General features: G+C 41.2%; 1 protein-coding gene across 1 annotated transcript; it reads right to left on the bottom strand.

The window, feature by feature from the left end:
• Window position 1: 1 nt before the first annotated feature.
• On the bottom strand, window positions 2-21,189 carry LOC145489951 (uncharacterized). Its single transcript, XM_081469043.1, has 30 exons — window positions 19,912-21,189; window positions 19,150-19,447; window positions 18,741-18,891; window positions 16,539-17,890; window positions 15,204-15,536; window positions 14,433-14,548; window positions 14,070-14,175; window positions 13,713-13,966; window positions 13,142-13,352; window positions 12,844-12,986; window positions 11,839-11,982; window positions 11,372-11,428; window positions 10,054-11,096; window positions 9,194-9,378; window positions 8,680-8,749; window positions 7,715-8,087; window positions 7,028-7,342; window positions 6,679-6,842; window positions 5,873-6,337; window positions 5,588-5,755; window positions 5,312-5,468; window positions 4,889-5,008; window positions 4,390-4,509; window positions 3,945-4,060; window positions 3,299-3,431; window positions 2,901-2,986; window positions 1,872-1,983; window positions 1,568-1,686; window positions 1,238-1,353; window positions 2-843 (listed from the first exon to the last, which is right to left on the bottom strand). Exons 1-30 carry the CDS (start codon window positions 21,172-21,174, stop codon window positions 683-685), a joined length of 8,451 nt encoding a protein of 2,816 aa, XP_081325169.1. The 5' UTR covers window positions 21,175-21,189; the 3' UTR covers window positions 2-682.
• Between the last annotated feature and the right edge of the window lie 1,571 nt (window positions 21,190-22,760).

Here is a 22,760-nt window from a genome sequence, read left to right as displayed (position 1 = left end):
CTTGTTTCTTTTCAATCTTGTTTATTACTAAACTACTTATTTTAAACATCAAAACTTCTGATTTACCAGAAAATAGCAAGACCGCTTCACTAACTTGGTCCTGAAGAACATTTCTGGATGGCCTCTGTACGACCAAGACATTAAAACAAGCTATTAGGTTCTAAAAGCGAGGTTTGCGTATTCTTTCTACGTTGTCAATAACTGAAATTAAATACGTCGGATTTCTTGATTTCAAAACAGGTAGTTGTTTGACTATTTCTTTCAGTCGCTGACTTCAAGGCTCCTTGCGAATTTTCATCTCTAAAGTAACACTGAACGGTCTACTTGAATAGTTCAGTGCAAACTGCACCAATTAACCTCGACGGATCAGTTAAAGGTGTTCATCACAGAAAACGACTTAACACATTCGCCAAACATCCTCGTCTTCTTCGTAAATAAAACACGTGCTTGCCAAGTGGGCACGCGTCAAACTGATTTCGTTCAATGAGCAGGCTATTTTGGGGGCTTTTCATTGGCTTTCATAAAGGCCAGCATCTCCTGTGCACGTGATGAACGCGTGTGAATCTCGTGACAAGTTCTCAAGACAATGTCTCTACAAATTACTACTAAATTATAACCATCTCGTTACTCAAGTGAAAATATCGCTTGTGATCCAGTAACGTGGGGCTAGTGCGTTTATCTTTCAGCCTAAGCCGTATCCCTGGCACTGAATGGCTTGGAGGAGCTTTCTCTTCAGGATTTTCTTTGATGGGTACAACGGAATGCTCATCCGCTGACCGCACGTGGTTGCCATGGGTAACGCTTTGGTATTTCCACTGATAACGTCCACAGTGATATTGAGGTCTGGAAAACAAAAGAGAAAAAGAATTGTCATTATTGTTTTTGTATCAAACAAGTGGGCTTTTTTTCCTGGTCTAATTTCAACAACTAGTGTGACCTCTATTCACAGTCTCGCTTCCACTAGAACTTGATTTCAGAGATCTTATCGAGCCTGGAATTACGTCGGTATCTCGTGGCAATGTGACATTTGCTGATGACGACATGCTTCAAGGTATGAGAGTTCTCGAGAACTAGCGGACATACGGGAACTTTGTCACGTCTGCAAGTGCGGCGACAGCCGACAAAACCCTACACAACACTGATTACTTAGCAACCACTGACAGAGACTGAAGGCTTAACCAGAGAAACTCAACAGCTCTTTTCGCTCATAGACAAACCATGAATTACTGAATGGTACCTTGGTCAGGATCCCTTCTGTCGGACAATGCTGGAAGCACTGCACTTCCTGTACAGAAGTACAACAACTGCTGTCTTTGAAGAGGAGTCATCTTCTGTACAATGGACCAGAACCACCTGGTAAAGCCAACACAACAAAGATGAAGGTAAACTTGAAATCAAAGTAGGTGAACGCCTTAAAAAGGGTTCTATAGCTATCCAACTCAAGCTAAGGCAGCAGTTTGCAGGAGAATGGTCAGCTGAAAATGCAACGTGTGACGACACATGCAGGAAGTTGTTACCAATCCAAAAGTCGAGGAATTATTAAGCTTGAAAGCAAGTTGTCACTTACCGTTTGAATCTGTCGAGTATATCAGTTGAACAGCCATTACTGTTGCTGAATGTGATGACGGAACGAAGACGGTTTATGTCCACATCTGTTGTACCACCTGACAGCAACAACTGAAAATCCTAAACAACATGTGAAGATAGAGAAAAGAAAGTTGCGTGACTTTCACAGAACAACCCTCATCACAAGTACAACGGTCAAGTATCTTCTCTCTGATAGGACATACATATATGCTACATTTCATGCAGTTACCACCATGTCAATATTGACTATGGTCGCACTGCTGAAAATATGACCGACGGCTCACCTCTGGTGTTAGAGACGACAAGAGTTCTGATGGGATGACGTCATGCAGTCCGTTTCTCATTGCTCGCAGCTCACTCTCAACACAGCCGATCATTACTTTAGTGGCATATAACCTGCAAAAAATAACAATAATGAAAAACTTGCATCAGTTCTATTTCACAAATCTTCCTTGTTTACACGAGAGCTATACACGCCTTCAGGGTTACCCGCACCATATTCAGGTACGCTCTTGGGAGGAGACAGACATTGTGAGAGTAAATGTCTCGTCATTGCATTGACCTGGGGCCTGTTTCTCGAAAGGTCCAGAAACTTTTCGGGTCCGCAAAGCCATTTTTAGTTGATCTTTTTCTGAAAACAGAGAGGTGCATACGCCTGAAACTTCTTGTATGAAGAGAACCTCTGTTCATATTAAAAATACGTGAATAACAAAGCTCTGTAATCAGAAGGTTTGAGAGTTTGCTACGACTTTCCGGGTGCGAAAACTTTTCGGGACCTTCGAAAAACGGGCCCCTGGTCATGAGCAAGACACTAACCACATGTACTAGCTTACAACTTATTCTCACTGCATAGCGCAGTGAAAATATTTTACTAAATACCGATACGATATGACAGCAGGCTGTGCTAGCCAGCGGAGTTAAAAGATTATTCATTTGAAATATTTTACCCCTGCAGCCTTTCCACTAGGTCAATAAATACACAGTAACATTAAAATACGTATATCTTATTAGATGTTTTGGTGTGTAGTATCGTTGTATATTTTTACGAGTCAAAATACAAACAACGAAACACCAAAACATCTAACACCAAACATCTAATAAGAGATTTATTATCCAACAGCTGTAGTCAGTAAATTTATCAATGAAAGAGGGAGAGTGTGACAGTTTTGCGTGGGCGCGCCGACCTGTACGGCAAACAGGTTTTCTACTGTACAAATACGCCAAACAGGTTTTCTACTGTACAATATCGCTGTATATTTGTACTGTTATTTGGACAGTAATCGCTGCAGTTGGACAATAAACATTATTATTACCTGACGTATTTGTAGATGTTTTCAGGCGTCACAGGAATATGCGAGCCTCCTGGAACCAGTTCTTCTGTAGTACCGCCGACCGAGGTCTGATGGCAGAAAGTGAAAGGCAAATTATTGTCTAGATTTGTAAGAAAAATTCTTTCTACCTCTCGCATGCAACTAAGCAGGCATCGCATAGCTCTGAAGCCCTTCAATCGACGACCTTTAATTCCAAAAACTGACCAACATCTGACATCTCCTTACAATACCAATATCAATCGTCAAGTAGACATGTTATGAGAATAAATAACATGATCGATAATAGGACATTTTCTTCACATGCCTCATTCGGCAAAAAGAACATTTAAGAAATGATCAATCATAAAAATGAAGAGAAAATTCTAACTTGAAAAATTCACCTCAAAATGACAGCAGTACGTGGCCTGAAAGCGCTCTGACGTCATCATTGGGTGATGACTGTCAAGAACCATACGACTGAGACCCTCAAACAAGTCAGCATTGAAAAACGCAAGGTCTTCCCACGTGACATCCCTGAATAAAACGAAACAACAATCATCATGATGAAAAAATGTAAAAAATTACTTTGCCAACAACGTTATCTGACAGATACCATACTGAACCAAGTGAATATATTCACTTGCATTCTTCACTATCTACGGGTATATTACCAACTCACAATATGACCAGCTCCCAGTTGGCTTGATAGCTCAGTTGGTAGAGTACTGCATCGACATCGCGGAGGTCGCCTGAATTTTTTCAGGTTTTAATTTCACAACTGCTTAAGGTGAGTGTATAACTGCGATGATCAACCATGTTTGTAGATACCAAACGAAATTTAAACGTATCACTGGGAAATAACAATCACGACGAGGACCTCTACCACAGGACCAAATACAAACTAAACAGTTAAATGACGCTTCTGTTATCACCTCAGATCAATACTCGTGATAGCGAAGAGGCATAATGACTATCACCGAATGCGAGAAGTTAAATGAAGATTGTTCATTTGATAAGCAATGCAGAAAGTGCTCTAGAGAAAATTACCTTTCCAATAGGAATTTGACCACGTGGCGACTGAAGTTTAGTGGAACAGTGTTGCTGAACCAAAGACTCAAACCAATGAATCGTCCAATGGCTGTGAACATCTTCAGGCGATTAGTCTGAAACAAACATGAAAACATGGCCAAATAAGACGGACAATACGAACGGAACCTTCAGAGAAGTTGCTAGGGAGCAACGCTTATGGACATGTTCTGTAACGTCACGCGGGCGTGACAATTTTCAGAGTGTTCACAGGGATTTGTACTAACGTGTGATTGACTGGCAAGAATCGAAAACTCTTTAAGAACTACTCCGAGACTTTGCAACAAAGAGTTTGTTTCCTGTATAAAGTTGTGATGTTTTTCTTTTTCGCTTTACCGAAACTGGAGAGTTTCTTTCTCACAGCGCTCCCTTCAGTTATTAACTCATCAAGATCGAAGATAGTTACCTTAGTGTGATTTTCCTGCGGGGATTTCTCTGAATAGGCAAATGGTTTAGGCGCATAGAAGCCACTCTGCTCTGGTAACTTGCCTGGTTCGTGGAGTAGAGTTGTGGTTTCCATTGGCAACTGCAAATCAGATGACACTGTTAAGTTAACTGCCTTAGCTGAGAAACAATGCAAATAACACAACGCAATAAACATTTTCCTTCCTCTCGTCAATCGTTCGACTTCAGCTCAAGTTTTCTGTGTGTCTATAAAGTAAAGGTAACAATGACCAATTAAAGGTGAATAGTCCTAGTTTCAGCAGTTCATCAATCACGGTTCCTATGGCATGTCAGGGTGACGTCATCAGCCACGGTTAAGTCGTCAGCCACGGTGACGTCATCAGTCACGGTAGTCACAAGAGCGTTGTGCGATTTGCGGACTACCTTTGATAACTTTGATGATACCTTTGATGTTTGTGCACAATCCTTAATTTAAAGTGGCATAAAGTGTCGTACTTAACCTTTTCATCCGTTTTCAATGCATTCGCCACTGCAGCGAAAAATCCTCGGTTCACTCCAGGCCCAGACCCCTCCTCTCCCTCGAATTTGACTCGTAGGTTGCTATAGTGAAATGTGGACATCTGCAAGATAGGTTCGGAGGAGGAAATTAGGATTCATTTTAAGGCCAATCTAAAGATATCTACAAACACGATTTGTCACACGAATGACAAAAAAGGCTATCTTCAGCGAGTCCCTGGTAATATCAGAACTAAGAACTTGCGACCTTAAGTTTTTGTTTTACAAGTGAATAATAGCAGAACAACTGACAACAGAAGTGCTTCACAGAATGGCAGCTGGTAAGGGAAACTATTTCCAATAAACTCGCCCAAAATTGTTGTGTAAAAATCTTTGGTAGACCTCTTGTGTTGCGCCATGAACATTACCTCTCCAAGTATTCTCAGAGTGTTTTCCTGGATCTTCTGCCTCTTGATTGACAGTGAGAGAGTGGTACCGACTCTCCCGCCCAGTCCTCCATAAACACCAAGCTGCTGAGATTCGCTTGTGATGGATTCACGAAGATAAGAAGCAGCGCGACGGAACCTGAACATAAAAGAACACGAAAATTACAGTAGCTTGTTATTTATTTTTAACCACTCAATAGCGGCTATATAAGCATACACTGCCGTCCAACTCGTGCGGAACCAAACGCGCATGCGTACCTGGCCAACCTTCCCGCCACACCAGCACGTGCTGCTAGGAAACTGTCTCTCTCGGCCCCAGGGCCATCCGCCAGAAAAAGGCGGGAAAACAGATCCACAGAAATTTTCCATCTGCCTATCACTTGATCAGGTGACCAATTCAGTACTAGGGGAGTGGTGTAGGTATGTCTACAAGAAAAAGCGATAAAATAAGCAACAGCTTTTATGTTATCAGCTTAGGATACAAGCAGGTGTGAACACTCTCACAATCCGTATAGAACTGATAAGTTCATTATAATTACTTACATGCCCATCGCACTAAACGTGGTCGGCAGCCCAGACTCCTCATCAGTCTCCCTCTGTGACGCCATCTTTGTGTCGTCACTTGATTTCTGACGAGCCATTGTCACGTTATGTGTAAACACTTCCCACGATGCTTTAGGGACCTTGGGGAATTTCTGCTGTAGTGTATCCTGCAGACTGCTTAGAAACTTCTCCCTGTCCGCGTGTATCACATCCATTCCAAAGAACTTCAAGATGGCTTCTCGCTCGTAGCTGTGCCTCCGTCGCCGCTTGGTCTCCGTGTTGGGGGAAGGCCTAGTTTCTAGGCCTGAGGCATCTTCGTGCTGCGAAGGCTGAGAGGAACTGGGTCCAGAATCGTCTCCATCGTGACTCGACACAGAGATACTGCGGTCGAAGCTTACTCCAGCGCGAGGCCAGTGCGTCATGGAGTAAATAAAGGCATCCAGGACATACACAGCATGTTCATAACTACAAGGAATACAATTTGAGTCACATGGTGAAGAGGAATTCTGGTAAAGTACGGAAAAAATGTAACCAGATCATTAAAGTCTTAAGTGATCGACCGAAGACTCAGGCTTTCGGGACGCCTTGCTTGACCTGCCGGCATGCCGACTGGACAATTTTAGTCATACTCGCGAGTTACACGAATGCCTGTTCAGGCAATCAATCTGGCAACACAAAACTGATCGCGAAGTTTTAACAAAATATCTGATTCCCAAAACCACTCACCACAGCATATCAACAACAGGAAGTGAATCACACCACTCACCACAGCATATCAACAACAGGAAGTGAATCAAACCACTCACCACAGCATATCAACAACAGGAAGTGAATCCTTATGCTCGTTGTTATGAGCTCTCAAAAGAAACATTAGATACTCCTCAGGGGAGGCCCCGGGGATAGTTGACACAGTCCTTGTCAGCATGGCTAATTCCGTGTCTTCAGGGCGCTGGAGTGAGGCAAGGTACCGCTGAAAAGCAACAAAAAGATTCAACTTTTTTGATCACAGCATTGATATTGCACAAATTTACATCGGTTAGTATAATTAGCTTAGTACAATGGTTAGCATGATTAATGCTACAAGAGCAATTAAGACAATTAGTATAAAATGCGATCGATATTATTGAAATACTAAATAAGAAAATTAGAGGCTACCTTGGTATCAAAATTTTTCCCCATTCTAAGTTGCCCTTCAACCACATCCAGCACCCCCGCCAGCCACGCCCATGACTTCTCCAAGTTGGACATGACAGAGTTCTGAATCGACTGGCACTCTTCTTGTGCTATCGACAGAGCGGGTAAGATGCCTTCACTGACCGCACCCTGTTGTGGCGAGGCTACAGTGTCCTGGGAGAGTGTGGTCATCAGGTCCAATGTTTCCTTGACAAGGCGTGAGAACATGCGAGTCAAGTAACAGTTTCCAGTGTGAACGCTGGGCGGGGAAATCACGCTAGTCGCCAACTGTGGAAGCTATAACCAAAGAACGTTTAGTTCATTAGTATACCGTACACTACCGGGGAATCCGACGAAAAGGAAACACGCCCCACGGGTATCAGTAGTAATCCCACCGCTAGTACCTAAATCACAGGGATAGCACCGGGGAACGGACCTATCTCGTGACGAACCTGACGAGAAAAAGAAGCAACCTATACAAAATTAGACGCCAACCAAATGTTACATCTAATTTGCTACTCGCCTATTAACACTGGCACCTAAATCCACAAGTTCGCAATAAACAATGGGTAAATTGTCACATATGACAAGGGACAGGGGCCCGTGTAAGGGATTCTTGGGTCTGCCCGTTAATATTCTCGAAGTATGGTTTGGTTTGTTGAGCCTTACATGAATATGTCCAGGCATGCCGTTTCCTTCATTTAAACTAGCAACGCGTCCATCCAAAGCCCACGCGTAAGGGTGATCATGGGTAATTCCTGTCGCCATGGATACGGACCGCCGATCTGGTTCGTCAAGTTCCATATCGCTGTCACCCTCGCCGCTTAAAGCTCCAATATGATCTGCGTCGTCATCGGAATCACTGTCGCTGTCCAATAGAGAGCTCTTTTTGTTAAGGCCTCTTGAAAGCTCAAACGGAGAGGCCCTAAAGGGGCTCGGAGAAGGTTTCTTGTTGGAGGTCCCGGAAGAACCTTCAACAATGTTTGCTAATCTGATTCCACGGCACGATGAAGAATTTTCAGTGGACCTGTTCTGTTGAATCCTGGTGGATAAAGAGAAAAACAACATGCAAGGAACTTGAGTATGGACGACAAAACAGAAGACGACAGTTAAACAAATGAACGACAGGATTTTCATTCGTCTTTTCGATGCGACAACAGTTACGCAGTAAAAACCGCGTATAAGAACCTAGGTTTTTTCAAGTTAGCCTCCATAGGTTCTTATATAAATGGTGTTTACTGTGAAATTAGGCTACCTAGGTTCTTAATCATCAGGTTCTTAATTTTTGCTTAAAAACCAACTTGTACTCATAAGTGTGGCCTTCATATTGAATCATTCATAGTACAGTGATATTGTGGTCTTATAACACTGCCAGTGCTCTGCCTAGTTTTTGTTAACTTTTTCTGTATCGCTTGTGATGTACTGTATTATATTTCAAAAAACCTATATTTTGGAAATAAAAACCTGTATTGAGATTTTAGCCTAGAATGGTTCTTATGTGGAGGTTGCTTTAAAACTGGGAAATTTTAGCCTATCAGGTTCTTAAATTTTAGGTTCTTAAACGCGAGCTTTTAATGTATAATATGTTGTATTCAAATCACAAGGCATGACAATGAATTTCTCACTCTCCTTACCTCTGAGCTGTCCTAAGCGGGGGACCCTGCGCCCTGCCAGAAGGGTCATGAGGACCACTGACACGAATTCCTGCCCATCATAAAATAATCAGATTTTAAGATTTGTAAAATGACACTATGGCGAAGTTTGCACAACAACAACTCCGTATTTCATGCAAGTTACAGTATTAAAAAGCTGAGAAAACTAAAAGAGCAAACTTAACGATATTTGACAAATTCGATTTACTTACGCGTGGCTCACTTTCATTCATTTGTAACAAAACAAGAGACGACTGTAACTAAGAAAGGACTGGTATCTGTGTTCACGCAAACCAATCATGCATGTGTCTGCATGTCTCATCAAGCACACGGGTTATTTTTTGTGTTATTTGCTTTGAGTTTAGCTTTATGACAACTGTAAACGGTTTAAGATATCATTTAAGTTTAGTTTTAGTTTTACACCGAACTGATTTCCACTGTACTGATTTCCACTGTACTGATTTCCACTGTACTGATTAACAGAGTAAACATTTACCTGGTCTAAACCGGAACCTAGCACCCGGGAATCCTCCATTAGGGTTGGGTATGCTGTTACTGACTGAGGAGCCTGTGGAGCGGGCTTGAGGCTTAGCCACACCTTCCCTGACGGGAACAACGGAAGCCTCCGCGGCTTGGATCAACTCATGCACAGCCAGCCATGAAAATGAGCGCAAAATCATTCTACAAGGACAAACAATTGTGCGTGGTTACATTGAGAAAAGAAGTACACGTTGAAGCTATTTGCTCTATGGAAATGTCCCAAAGAGTCAACTTAGCTACGGTGTAATCATTGGCTAACATAAAACTAACAATGAAAGGAATGTCAGAGCACCGACAACCTGAAACTCAGCTTACTTAAAAATTCACCATCGCGGTCGTGTGTCAAGTTCTCTGTGAAACGAAGGTTATGGTCATTACAAGTTGTTTGCACAGGAATAACCACTTATTAACCGAGAGTGAGGTCTTTACGGGAAAATCTCAAACCGAGACCTTGCCGTATTGACCGAGCGATAGCGAGGTCTATATTTTCCCGTAAAGACCGAACGTTCGAGGTCAGAAAGTTGTTTATTCCATGGTTTTGTGGTTTGTTTTTGCTGGCCCAAAATCGGACCGTGGAACAATACCCTAAAATTAGCCGATCAGAGTGCGCGTTATATCGGCTACAAACAAAAACCATATAACAAAGATGGGTAACGTACCACGATACAGAACGCATGTGAAAAGGTTGGTTTCAGTTTATCAACGTGTTAAGTTTAAAAAGAAACGGATTGAAACCCGCTAAAAAGGTACATTTACTAGTAATTGACAAGTTCACAGACGTTTGTACGTCAGGGGGCCGGGCATCTCTTGTCTCACCTGACTTTCCTCTTGAACTCCACATTGTCACTCTGAACGTTTCGGACATTGGACGCTGAAGGACTGGACCCGAGGCGGGTTCGAAGGTCAACATAGGATAAGCCAGACCTGCTGAGGTGTACAGCTAACTGTCGGATGACAGACCTCAGAAACTTGATTCCAACCATCATAGCAACATCCCTGGCGGTTGGAGGGATGTGTAGCTCACTAATCCGATGAGCCGCGTCCAGTGTCAGGAGTTGAGGATGCTTGTTCATTTCAGTGATAATAGTCTCCACAAAACTCACCAAGACAGCTTCGTCAGCATGAGAAAGCAATTCAAAGACAAACGAATCCAGGGAGCAAGACTCTATTGGACCAGATCGTGACGGACCTTTCTGGAGTGAACCACCAGAACCCTTTTGCTCCTCGGACATGTCCACGTCTGAGCCCCCAGCAGAAGTACCCATAGGGTAGTACCCCAGAACAGTTGACGCGACAGAGGGCCAGCTGTGTGTAAGTTGTATCAAAACAGGAAAACTCTCACTGGATAGATCATCAGGGACACTTGCTACAGTTGGTGGGAAACTCATCAAATCAGGCGCTGGACTGTCCGTGGCTCCTGCAGCTGTTGGGTCATTCCCACTGGGGGAAGCTTCATTGTCTACTGGCTTTGCTGTCTCATCAGAATCTGCTTGCACGCTCTGCTGCTGTGCATCTTCTGGTGAACATCTCCTCTCCAGTGCTGTCAGTGTATCTACAATGCTTCGAAAGCTGCTGGAGATGTCGTCGAGTTGAGCTAGAAGATTACTCTCCAGCATGGAGGCATCTGTCACACCTGTTATATTGATCTCAGCCATTATTTCACCGTTCTCGGCAGGTCTGGAGGTTTCTGGCTGAAGTCCAAGCTCCCGTTTGACAGTAAATGTGGAGTCTTGTCCAAACAAAAGGTTCCCGTATTTGGTGAGTCGCAGCTTCTGGCTGGCGTTCAGTTTAATCCATCGAGAATTATTGACCAGGAATGCCAAAGATGTGTCGCCTTCCTTGTTTCTGGCGGTAGCAATCTGAAAAACATGATCGACATCTGATATCTCTATACAATATTGATAGTTAGCCCAGCTGACAGTTGATGAGAATTACGGGAATCATCAGATAAGGTTCAATTTAAGTAGCCATATGGCACCAAAATTAATTCTCAGGAAGTTCTACATGAGAATTTAAAATCTCTATCAACATTTTGGACTTGAGACTGAAATGTTAACACACGAGCATCCTAACGTTTTCGACAATAAATATTGCATATTTTCCTGTTCAAGAAAATAGAATTCCAATCACTCACCTCTGAATAGGACAAAAGACGAGAAAACAATTGGCCGATAAGCTTATCTTCGGCATCCTAAAGAACACATAATTACATCGGTTAGGTCTCGCTCGTAATTAGTACAAAACAACTCCCACTGGCTTAATGATGTTAAAATCAAGAACAAGGTACTTTCATAATAGGTGTTTACATCAGTCTGCATCGATTCCCAGTGTTAGCTCAAGAGTTCAGTCACGGTGTTTTGAGTTATTTTGGCCATGAACAAAATTAACTTTAAATCGAAGGAAACCTGAAATAGTGGTTCACTAAAAACACCATAGAAAAACACATAAGGGATAATAAGAAACCATACAGAAACAAGGATGGTTAAGGATGGGGAAGATTAAAACGGATTGCAAACGACAAACTTGAAAAATTTAGGCTAAACTTTTAACGATGCGCAAACCGTGAAGTAGCTCGTTTAAGCAGGAATTGTTTCCACTCACCACTATTTTGTCTTGCGTAGGATGATCAGTAAAGCACAGTGTCTTGGGTATTATCTTGGCCATTCCTTCAACATTGGACACATTATACACGCCTCCTCGGACACCCACCTCCATTTCTGTTCTCTCTGTCTCGTCATTTTCCACCTGGATAATTCACAACATCATCTCTAATGTAATACCACTATCATAAATGCACGCCTAGGACCTTCTAAAACAAGTCAGCCAACTTGTATTGACGATGTATCACAAGAAATGAGCATTATAAATTATTCACATTTTCACACTCAAGGTTCATGCATTTATACACTGAGGCCCCGTCAAAACTACGGGGGAGTAATTTGAAAACGCAGCTTTATTTCTACGGTAAGGCCAACCGTCCACACCACGGTGACGTCACGATAATCATGTGATTTCCCAGCCGAGTTTTCCTCAAACACCAATCCAAAATGACCGGTGATTGTTGCGTTTTTAAATTCTTCCGGAGTAACGCGGAAGGAAAACATTTGATGCGTTTTCAAAGTGAAACCTCCGTTTTCGAATTCCTCCGGCGTATTGTGGACGGGCCTAAGACTATTTGTCAACTCCATAATTAACCCTGAAAATAATACTTTACGTAAACAGTATGTCTTGTGTTATTTCATGTTTCTGACCCACCCCAGCGCAAAACTACTCATTTCCAACAAAAAGAAATTTGATCACAAAAGGCGGCCTTGATTGTAAAAGATGCACATGTACATGTATGGCGAGTGTGGCGCATCTTCAAAATATTTGAAGTTCGTCGGTCCTGTTTGGTGGTTTTACATGAGGTAACAATAGTAACGCTCAAAGGTACATGTACTGTAGTTTTATACATCGCCAAAAGTCCGCTAGCTACACGGGCTAAAACAAATAATAAACACTGTAATACAGTTTCTTTCATGCCTCTTGCTTAACACTTTCAGAGAAAAATAGGACTGAGTTGTTCAGGTCAATCAGTGGTAAATGTTGACATTCCAATGTACTAACCTCAGTGAGTTTAACATGCAGAACATGCTGTACTAGACTGGCAAGTCCTCCTTCAGGCGCTGTCATCTCACTAGATACCATGTGATGATCCATCTCGATCAGGGCTTGCCGGAGTTCTTTAGGATCAGAAAATGTCACCATACCTTGGGGACAAAACGTAATATACAGAAACAATGCTTTAGTTCAGGAGCTCATAAGTTCTACTACACAGCGACTGCCTCTGAATACTGTACCTACCCACTCTGACATACACTGTAGCCACGTGAAAGAGAAAAGCTCTTAGAAAACATCAGCTCACCTGTTTGTGATTCTCGTCGACTGCCAACTACAGGAATTCGCCCTCCTCCTTCAACATAACGCCTTGACCATGGATGGCTATTGCCGCCTGATGTAGTGGGTGTTAACAGGGTTCCTCTCTTGGACTCAGCTGGTTTCTTAGGGATCTTCTTCACCTTACTTTTCCGAAGTTTCTCTACTAGTCTTTGCTTTGGTGTCTTGTTGCGACAGTACTAATACAAAAAATTAAGAACAAAAATGGAATTAGATCAGCCACATTGTACATGACGCATCTTGGAAAATTCGCCGATTTTTTTAAAGTTTATCGTTCGCAATCCGTCTTTTTGATTTAACATAAATGTAAGATTACTTCTTTCAATTGTTTTTCTACCCTAAGAAAACTACTAGGTTAAGTTTTAATTCGAAAGTCTTTTTGATGGTCAGAAATATGACTTAAAATATTGCGCCATAGCTTCCTTAGTGACTGTTCCTTGACTTTGCAGTAACTATTTAAATATACGACACAATAACACCAAATACAAGTCGTGTGCTATCCCGGGAAAAAGAAATAAAGGTGACAAACAAAACTTCACCTTTCTGCCCTCCATTGAAGCAGGAGGTATTGTAGCCCTGTAAGCTGATGGATATCTGCCTTGGAAAAGCTTCAACAGAATCCTTGGAGTGTAACTGGATGGTAGGTTGGTCACTGTCAGACTATTTCCTAGCCCACTAGGAGGAAGATTCTCCGTGCAAGCTACAGCAAGAGCATGAAGAGGTGTCATGCCGTTAAACGACTCAGGATAGATCATGTCCCTCATCGAACACTGCAAGTTTGGAGTGATGTTGTCTACAAACAGCAAACAAATAAAAGGTCAGAATTATGACCAATATCTGTTGTTGTTTTTTTTTAAATGAAATCTTACATATGATTGCATATGATTGTACAATACCTTTATTACTCTCCACAAAATCCAGAATATAAATTGCAGCCTTAAAGTTGTGGCACTGAACTGCTGTCATGAAGGGAGTGTTTCCACGAGCATCGCGCTCTTTAAGCTGTAAATAATGCAAGCAAATTTTACCAATAAGTGCATTCAAGGTGTTTGAAATGCGGCTGCTCTCTTCAGGCACAAGACAATTATGCAATGTTTGGTTCATTCATACCAAGGGCGCAAATGTACAATGAAATTGTTTCATAGGTCTTCACAACCAATGCTTAAAACCTTTGCTTGTTTTATGTTGCTTTTTCCCTTAACACAACAATCACATTTAAATGTTACTGTACTCTATCGCATATACTGTGTAGGTCTTACCATTGGCACAAGCTCTTTTGCAAACACTTCATCATTAACCAGCATGTGTAAGCCAGCTACCTCTATTGGGAGACCATTTGAATTCACAGGATTTGCAGCTGTAGATGGACCTGCAGCTGGAAAACACAACACATGATAAATAGAAAGAATTAATTAAAAATTAATTAACACAACAAGCCTCTTGCAGAACCCTATTGTAAACATGAATGTACTTGTAGAGCAAAGTGTGAATTGACGGAAGAAAGAGATAAGTTAGATGAAAATAGCATTACAAATTTCTGGTTACAAAGCTTGAAATTTTCAGAACAGTTGCTGGATGGAAAGCCCGGCCATTCCATTTGAGCTTTTTTAGATTTTTGAGCAATCTACATGCACAGTTGTCACACATCATTTGAAAGAGAAACATTTTACCTGCTGCAAAGAATGTACATGTACATATACATGTATGTACTATTAAGGTGGCTCAAAACAGTTTCCAGCAAGTCATACTGTTGCTATGGTAACCTATTGTGTCACGAAAATGATAACAGCGTGTTCACCAATGAGTGGGCATTTTCTTGGTACCATGATTGTAGCATCAAGTGATAATTAGCGGTTATAACGACCCATTGAAATCTAACTGAAAACTGTTTTGAGCCACCTTAATTGACTTTTGAATGCCATGGTCACTACAAATTTAACATGGTTGCAGCCTATAACAGTGAAAATTTTTTTGTACTATTAAAGTTATCAAGTTGAATTTTGAAACCATCCATGCAGATGTTCCCTTACCATGGCTCTGCACAGCATTCTGGATTTCAGTTGGCTCTTCAACAAATGTTGGATTGCCGCAGCAAATATGCAACACATTCTGGTTAGAAGTGGATTGTTGATGAAGTAGCTGTGCAACTCTCTTGCTGATAACAGTCACATGTCCTGTTGGTTCTTCATAAATCTGACCATGACTGTCTGTGACGCCCATCTTTTTGGAGCCCTTTGTGACACTTTTACTTCCCTTCCCAATATCTTTACTGTTGTTCAGCTGTTTAAGCCAGTTTAGCGCTCCCTTGATCTTTTGTACAATTCCAGATTGCACAGCTTGCAGAAGATGCTGTTCCTGAAATGCTGGCGAAAAAAAGACAAGGTAAAGTCTGCATACAAGCCAAGTGGCCCGTTAGGTCGGCACTTATCTCCAGTTTCCGTAGCATGAAGCGACTAAGAGTTCCCCTGGATAGGATACTAGTCCATTGCAAGGTTACCCCTCAGCATTACTTCAAACACCTTGAAGTTTGTCAAAAATATTCTGCTACATGAATGTATCGTACATTCAGCTCTTTTCTCAATGTTTGGAAAATGTGGTCAAACGCAGTCTTTCGTGTTTGATATATTACATCAAAATTTATTTACTGGCAGATTTATTGCTGACTATTCATGATAAATTGTGCTTTATTGAATTTTTAGGGGCTTTGCAGGCTCATACATTTGTTTAAAAATTAAGTGACCAGTATATTAGAAAGCACAGTGATGGCACAGTAAAAGACAGAAAATTATACTGTTTCCAAGCTGTTAGAAAGCAGATTAATACTAAGCCAAAAATAATGAGGCATTAATTAAGAAATAGAAAACATGTACTGTGTTTTTATCAAGTTATAGAAACACAAGTGGAAGTTTGGGAGAATGAGAAATGCTGTGGGAACAAAAGTCACAGGCAAGTTCTCACAAACTTTTATGAGCGTTTCTGTAACTCTATAGAAACACAGAGAACATGTTTTTAGAAAACAACGTGACGAAAAAAAAGAAACAACTTGTTAACTTTGATAATCAAAATAAAAATTCTCTTTGTTCACACCATCATTACATCAACAGCTTGTGCTAGTTCTGTGTTTCTATCAAGTTATGAAAACATGATTTTGTATTTTCTTATGGCTGTTTTCTAATCAACAAATCTAAATCATATATTAAATCAAGTGTTTGCTATTACTAACATATTGAGGTGTTCAATACTAGTCAAACTGAAAGTCAGAACTGAAAGATAAATATTGGAAACAGAAAATCTCACTGCAAAATTCAAATTAAATGTAATCCTAAATTAGCTCAGTTGTGCTCTGAACAACAGGACCCACTTACCTATAAATGCTACTAATACTCGTTCAGGTATAGAACTCCCTTCAGAACTTCGGCCTAATCTTGTCCCAAGACCAAAGCTATGCAGTGGAGGAATTTCTCCAACAGTTGGGTTTGACAACTTTGTGCCATAAGGCCTCGGATACAGGCAGCCATTAACATCAGTCAGCAATACAATGTCATATTCACTGGTGGAGTGAAGTAATGGAAATCTGTGACTGGAACAATGAAAGTTACATGGAAAAAGACCATCAGGGGTTGATGATTCATTTGCTGAATTCGCCTGTGCATTATTTGAAACACTATCATCATCGTCATCACCACTGTTTCGTCTTCTCTTTGATCCAGTGACTGGCTTCTTGTGTGTCATTGAATGTACCAAAGATGTTGGTATGAGAGCTGCTTCTCGGCTACTGATGGCTTCAGCATCCACTGTGCATGAACCGTGGTCATTGCTTGAGGAAATATTTACATCACTACTACAGGTGTAAACTTTACTGCTGTCGATAACTTGGTCCATTGCGGGTCCCAAGAAAAATGCCTTGCTGTCAGACAAGCGTTGGGCAACGAGAGAAATTCCTGCTGATGTGGTTGTCATGGCAACAGGCTTAAGACCAGCATGGACTTCTTTATTTCCCAATTTGGTTGAACTTCCAACAATACACTTTGGAGAATGTTGAATGCACCCTCTGTATAATGAACTGGTTGGTAACTGCTGAGTCACAGTACTTCCCGGACTGTCACTTAGTACAGACTCCAGCTCAGAGACTTTAAACACACGTAATGATGACTCTGATGGTGACACTACACTGGCAACTTTGACAATTACATGAGGACCATCAATAGCGGCAACTGTACCCAACAGTTTGTTCTCACTTTCAAGAAAAACAACATCCTTGACTTCCCAAATTTCATAGCCATTACTTGACACAGTTATACTCTGGGCTTTTCTTCTTACACTAGTGTGCGGGCTGGAGGATCTCACAGCATCACTGTGACTGGAAATTAATTCTTCTTCAACAGTTTTTCCTCGTGGAGTGATCTCTACTGGCAAATCTGCATTTAATTTTCCAGCCTCACCAAGAGATTTGTCACCACTGTCAATTTTCTTATTCAGCGGTTCAACCCTGATTTTTGTCACAGTAGTGCTTGGCCCTTCTGGTGACTCGTGACCAATGAGACGTCCTACAACTGGTCCCCTGATCTTACAACACTTGTAGACTAATGCGCCAGGAAACCCAGGAAAGTGCTGACGCAGCTGGACTTTTTCATTGACACCAATGTTACTAGCTTCATTGGTTGCTTTGTTCAACTTCTGCCTGAAGTTTTGGCGTTCTTCAGCTGGTAACAGTCCCCTAAAATCAAGAAAAGAAAAAGAAAAAAGACACATAAGTATTGAGTAAGTGACAAGACCCTTGCAGAAGAAAAGAACAAGATTGAGGAAAAAGACAGCAAGGGAAACAAAAAGTGGATTAGTACACGGTATTATAGAAAACTTCAGTTCAATGAAACAATATTCTGTAAGAATGTTCTTAATATCTGTACAACTGTATTTGTAATGTCACTGAAGGGCACAAAACTGTTAGAGAGCCTTACAAGTTTGAGATGAGACCAAAAAAAATAATATCACTGCATATGAAGATTGTTGAGACAATGCTACAAATAAAATGTGAGCTTACAGTAGTGCAACAGAGGCAGTATGGCCGAATGGTTAATGGTTAAGTCCCGCTCTGATCACTAAGCTGGAGTTGTTTCTTGGTAGACCCTAGTTCAACTCCTTGGCCACGTCTGCCTAATGTCAGTTGGAATTTTCAACTATGTTATATGTTCATTTGCATTATTTGTTTCATCATTTGTTTCCATTGGCCCTGATAAGCCCATTGAGGGAGTGGTCAGTTAAGATACTTATTTTTATTTATTTATTGTGTTTGATATTGCTACTAACCTCACCAAAGGGATGAAGCATTGACAACTTGATTCTAATAAACTAGCTGATCACTACGTTAACAACAAACTTGGTTAAATTAACATTTACATGTACCACCACAATTTTAACTTTAACCAAGAAAGTGTGCTGACTTTATCAGAGGGTTTCTAACTCTTGAAATATCAAACCATGTCAGGGATGAAAAGAACAAGTGGTCCACAAAATAGCACTTTATACTCTAGTTAAGAAGTTACAGAAAGCACACACACAAAACTCACCACCAGAATATTTTACCAGACTGCGTCATTAAGCTTGAAAAAAATTCACTACAGCTGAGTGATTGGATTTTTTCTCCCTGAAGTTCAGAGAATGCCATTGCAGGATGAGAGAGTTCCTGGATAAGGGCTGGAGGATCTCCACAGTTAGATTCTACATAAAAAAAAAAGAATATCAGTCTCATGAACAACATGTTAATGAACTCCATAGTGTGCTTTTATATAATTAAAATGTACAATTTTGCATGTACACACACCACCGCTCCAAGACAACAAACCAGACCCGTGCAAAATGTAAAATAAATGGAAAGATCACACTAATGACTGAGCATGAGTCCATGTACAGTACATAGCAGTCTGTACATTCATCATACATTACCACAGTCTATTGAAAACAGTGGATCTCACCCACCTCTGAGAAGCTTGTCATAAAATGTGCAAATCTTTCCACTTGATGTAACGAGTGAGCAACGAACATTGGATGATGCCAGAAGACAAACTTCTTCACAGTCCAGACCTAATGCCTCTCCTAATGGGTGGGGCTTTGCTAATGGAAGGTACGTAGGTTCTTTGGAGGACGAGATCTCCATGGCAATGTCGCACGCCACATCACTTTCATATGGCCAGTGATAAAGGATTCCAGTTCCTTTCTCAACAAGTAAAAATTCTGAATGCATTGAGGTGATGTGTGAGAAAACAACTTCTTTACCCTGTTAACAAAATCACATAAGTTCTCATTACACATACTTCCTTTAAAGAATTTTATATACATGTACTGTACATGATTTAACAGTTTTTCAAAGACCAGTTATTTTATTAAAAGCAAAGTGAAAAACCAGTAAAAAACAAACAAACAAAACAAGGCAAGGTTTACCGCAAGAAAACACTTGGCTACATGTATTAGTGCTTTACAAAATTTCAAAAATTTCCTATTTTTAAATCACAATAATTTTTAACCAAAAATCAGCATCATTTTTATTGATCTTTTTTATTCTAAGATCTGGTGTTTTGAGTATTGAGAAAAAGCCAGTATTGTTTGTTTGTTATTAATTTACACTGTAATTCACAAAGATTATTTACAATTTATTAAAATCAATATTTTTTAGTCAATGATTTACAAATCTGAATGCGTAGGAATGTTATTAATAAAACTCAAAGATGTAGTTTCCCTCACATTTTCAGCTTCCAGCCATTGTAAGTCGCCGATTTCAGGATAGCAAAAATCTGCATCGCTGCTGCTTGTAGTTTTACTTTCAATGGAAGTCCTTTCATCAGGTCGTTGAATATTAACAGTCGTGGGTCCCCTGGGAAATGCACCCGCCTCAGCAAGCTGGGCCCTTACAACATGGGGCTGAAGATTTGAGCGTCTGGGCATTATTGGCATAGAGCCTGTAACTGGTAACAGAAAAGCGGGCCATTGCCTCGTATTTCCGGGAAAGGTTGTAGTAAAGACTGTCCGGTGGAGGAGAGTTGGTGAAGAGACTGAGCGGCGGGGGTTAGAACCAGCTGATAAAGAAGGGTCTAAAGCATTTTCTTGCCTTTGATTTCCACTATCCGATCCTTTTGGTTTCTGATTTTCGGCTTTTGCTTCGCTACCTGCCTTTGTCACACAAGACGACTCTACACCTTCATTGGAAGTATCTTTACTGAGATTTTCAGTTTTAATTGAGCTCGAAGTTTGCATAGCTGTATCTGCCTGTGTTTCTTGGTTACTTGACCCACTTCCTTCCGCAAGTGTTGAACTAGTATTGTTTGATTTTTCTAGTTCTTCTTTTCCCGTCTGGAATTCGCGAGAGACTGGAGTCTGAGTAGTCGCACTACTTGTATTAGGCATCCAAGACGCAAATCGCGGCTTAGTCCGATTACTTACAAAAACATTACCGAAACCAGATCTACCAGAAGCACGGAATGACGGAGACATCGCTGTTCCAGACACCAGCGATCGGCCGGGTACGGTTCCGCTAGTCGCTCCATTATTCAAAAATTCGTGTTGAAGCTGTCGTGCAAAGGCTTCGTCGCTTTGAACTTGAAAGAGTGGTTCTTCAGAGTTTCCCAGAGAACTCGGCAATTTCTTTATAGAATCAAGGTTTCTTGTAACACATTTAACCCTGCAAACACGTCCATCATTAAAAAGCAATCCCAAAAACTCCGGTCCAACTGCCACTTGAATTATTCTACTCGAGCCAAAATCTGGCAAACTTATACAATTTTTAGCCTTCTCCAATACGCTTCCATTGTCATTTGATTCCCCCAGCACCTGATTAATGCACTTGAATAGTTCATCTTCAACAGCGTCTTTTGATTTATCTTTGCCTAAACGAACAAAAATAATGCGAGGTGATAAATTTGTCCACGCATCATTTTCACTATTACCATTCGCCATGTTACTTCTGGCGTCTGAAGAATCGAAACTCGATCCAGGCTCCTCGCTACTCATAAAAAATCGTAATCTCCACGTGACGGGTAGAAAAGCTCCCTGGCGAGAAGAAGTACTCCAGGGGAGATAATATATTCCCCCTCGCCCCCCCCCCCCCACCCTTCTCATCCCCGACTAGGCAGTCCAACCGTTTCTAGCCTAGGATCAATTCCTAGCCCATACAGGTTAAGCGCTGGGCACCAGTTTGATCCTGTCACGGAAACGACAATCGGATACCGCACATCTATGAGTTTCAAACAGTCTGCAGAGTTTTCGCAGCCTAATATAGCCGGGAAAGCACCCCCGAGCCCATGATGGTGCCACTTGATAGCAACAGGTCTTGGTTACTTTGAAGTAAACTGATCGCGCAATAGTGGCGGGCAACTTTCGAGGAGCTCCGAGAGCACACACTATCCGCTGATCGTAATAAAAATCGTAAATTTTCAGCGAGAAGGTAGCAAAGGGTTTTTGTGTGACGCGTGATCGCCCCAAAATTAGCAGCGTGATTCGTGATTGAGACCAAATTAACCGCGTGACGCGGGACAGGACATCATAACGTGATGCATGATTTGCTATTTTACAAGCATACCAATTAGATTTCCGTGATAAGTGAACGTTCTTTGAACTAGAAGGATATCATTCATTCAAAGTAAATAGTAAATAGAGTCTTCACAAATATCATCAAATCGTGGCAGACGTGACACCATTTTCTGGTCTTTTTCGTCCTTTTCTTGACCTCTGATGCCTTTGATCTTCGTGGATCTCATAGTACTATAGGTCCAAACAATTGTGATACAGATCATAGGAATAAGTCAATTGAAAATAATTAAACGTTGCACAAGGACTATGAGCTTCTGTGTTATTCTTGTCCATTTTGTCGACCGATCATTTTTGGCAGTGCATCGGACCAAGAGAATATGACACACCATATCTGAATCCGGCTATCGTACAAAAGGTCTGCACGAATTTCGTCCAAAAGGGCTGAAACGATAACACACGTTAGAATTATGTGTCATTTTATTTTACCGCTCGAAAAGACAGCTGCGTAAGCAACGAGAGACTGCACAAGGGAAACGTTTGTGTCATAAAGACCTAAGCCACGTTATATCCTTTACAGACAAAAAAACGTTGCCGCACAGAAAAGGATTTGCGGGTGTAAAGCTTTGACATTAGTATTGCCTGTATATTAGAGCATGGCAAGGTGGCGTAGAGGTCTTTTCAATTCGTATACAAGATCTCTGCCAACTTAGCCTGTGAACAGGCTCCCGATTGTGTTAAAGGGGAATCATAAAAATGATTAACAAAACGAGCGGCTTGTCGCTGTACACCTTAGATATGGATGTCATGAATTTCCTTTAAAGTACGCGAATCACGTACCCTGGTATTGGATAATAAATTGTATACCCAAGATCTGGATGCAATGAACTTCCTTTTGGGTATGTGAATCCCACACAGGTGGTCTCTTACTAATGATAACAAGAGTTTTTCTTAAATGTGTTCCAGCCGGGTTCCTTCCGATAAATCCGACAGTAAAAGTAAGTAAAAGTAAGTAAAGTAAAACTTTATTTAGCCACCGGGTCAGCCTTCGTGATAATGCTGGTAACATA

Source organism: Orbicella franksi, chromosome 6, assembly GCF_964199315.1.
Source record: "Orbicella franksi chromosome 6, jaOrbFran1.1, whole genome shotgun sequence".
NCBI classification, from domain to species: domain Eukaryota; kingdom Metazoa; phylum Cnidaria; class Anthozoa; order Scleractinia; family Merulinidae; genus Orbicella; species Orbicella franksi.
This window is presented reverse-complemented; position numbering and strand designations above follow the sequence as displayed.

Bases quoted from the DNA above. Each gene is read 5' to 3' on its own strand.
- LOC145489951 (XM_081469043.1), bottom strand. From the start codon at position 21,174: ATGAGTAGCGAGGAGCCTGGATCGAGTTTCGATTCTTCAGACGCCAGA. The intron at 6,843-7,027 runs GTAGCCTCTAAT...GTTGCTTTTCAG, and splicing joins GGAAAAATTTTGATACCAAG to CGGTACCTTGCCTCACTCCA. The intron at 6,338-6,678 runs GTGAGTGGTTTG...TATTCCTTGTAG, and splicing joins CCTGTTGTTGATATGCTGTG to TTATGAACATGCTGTGTATG.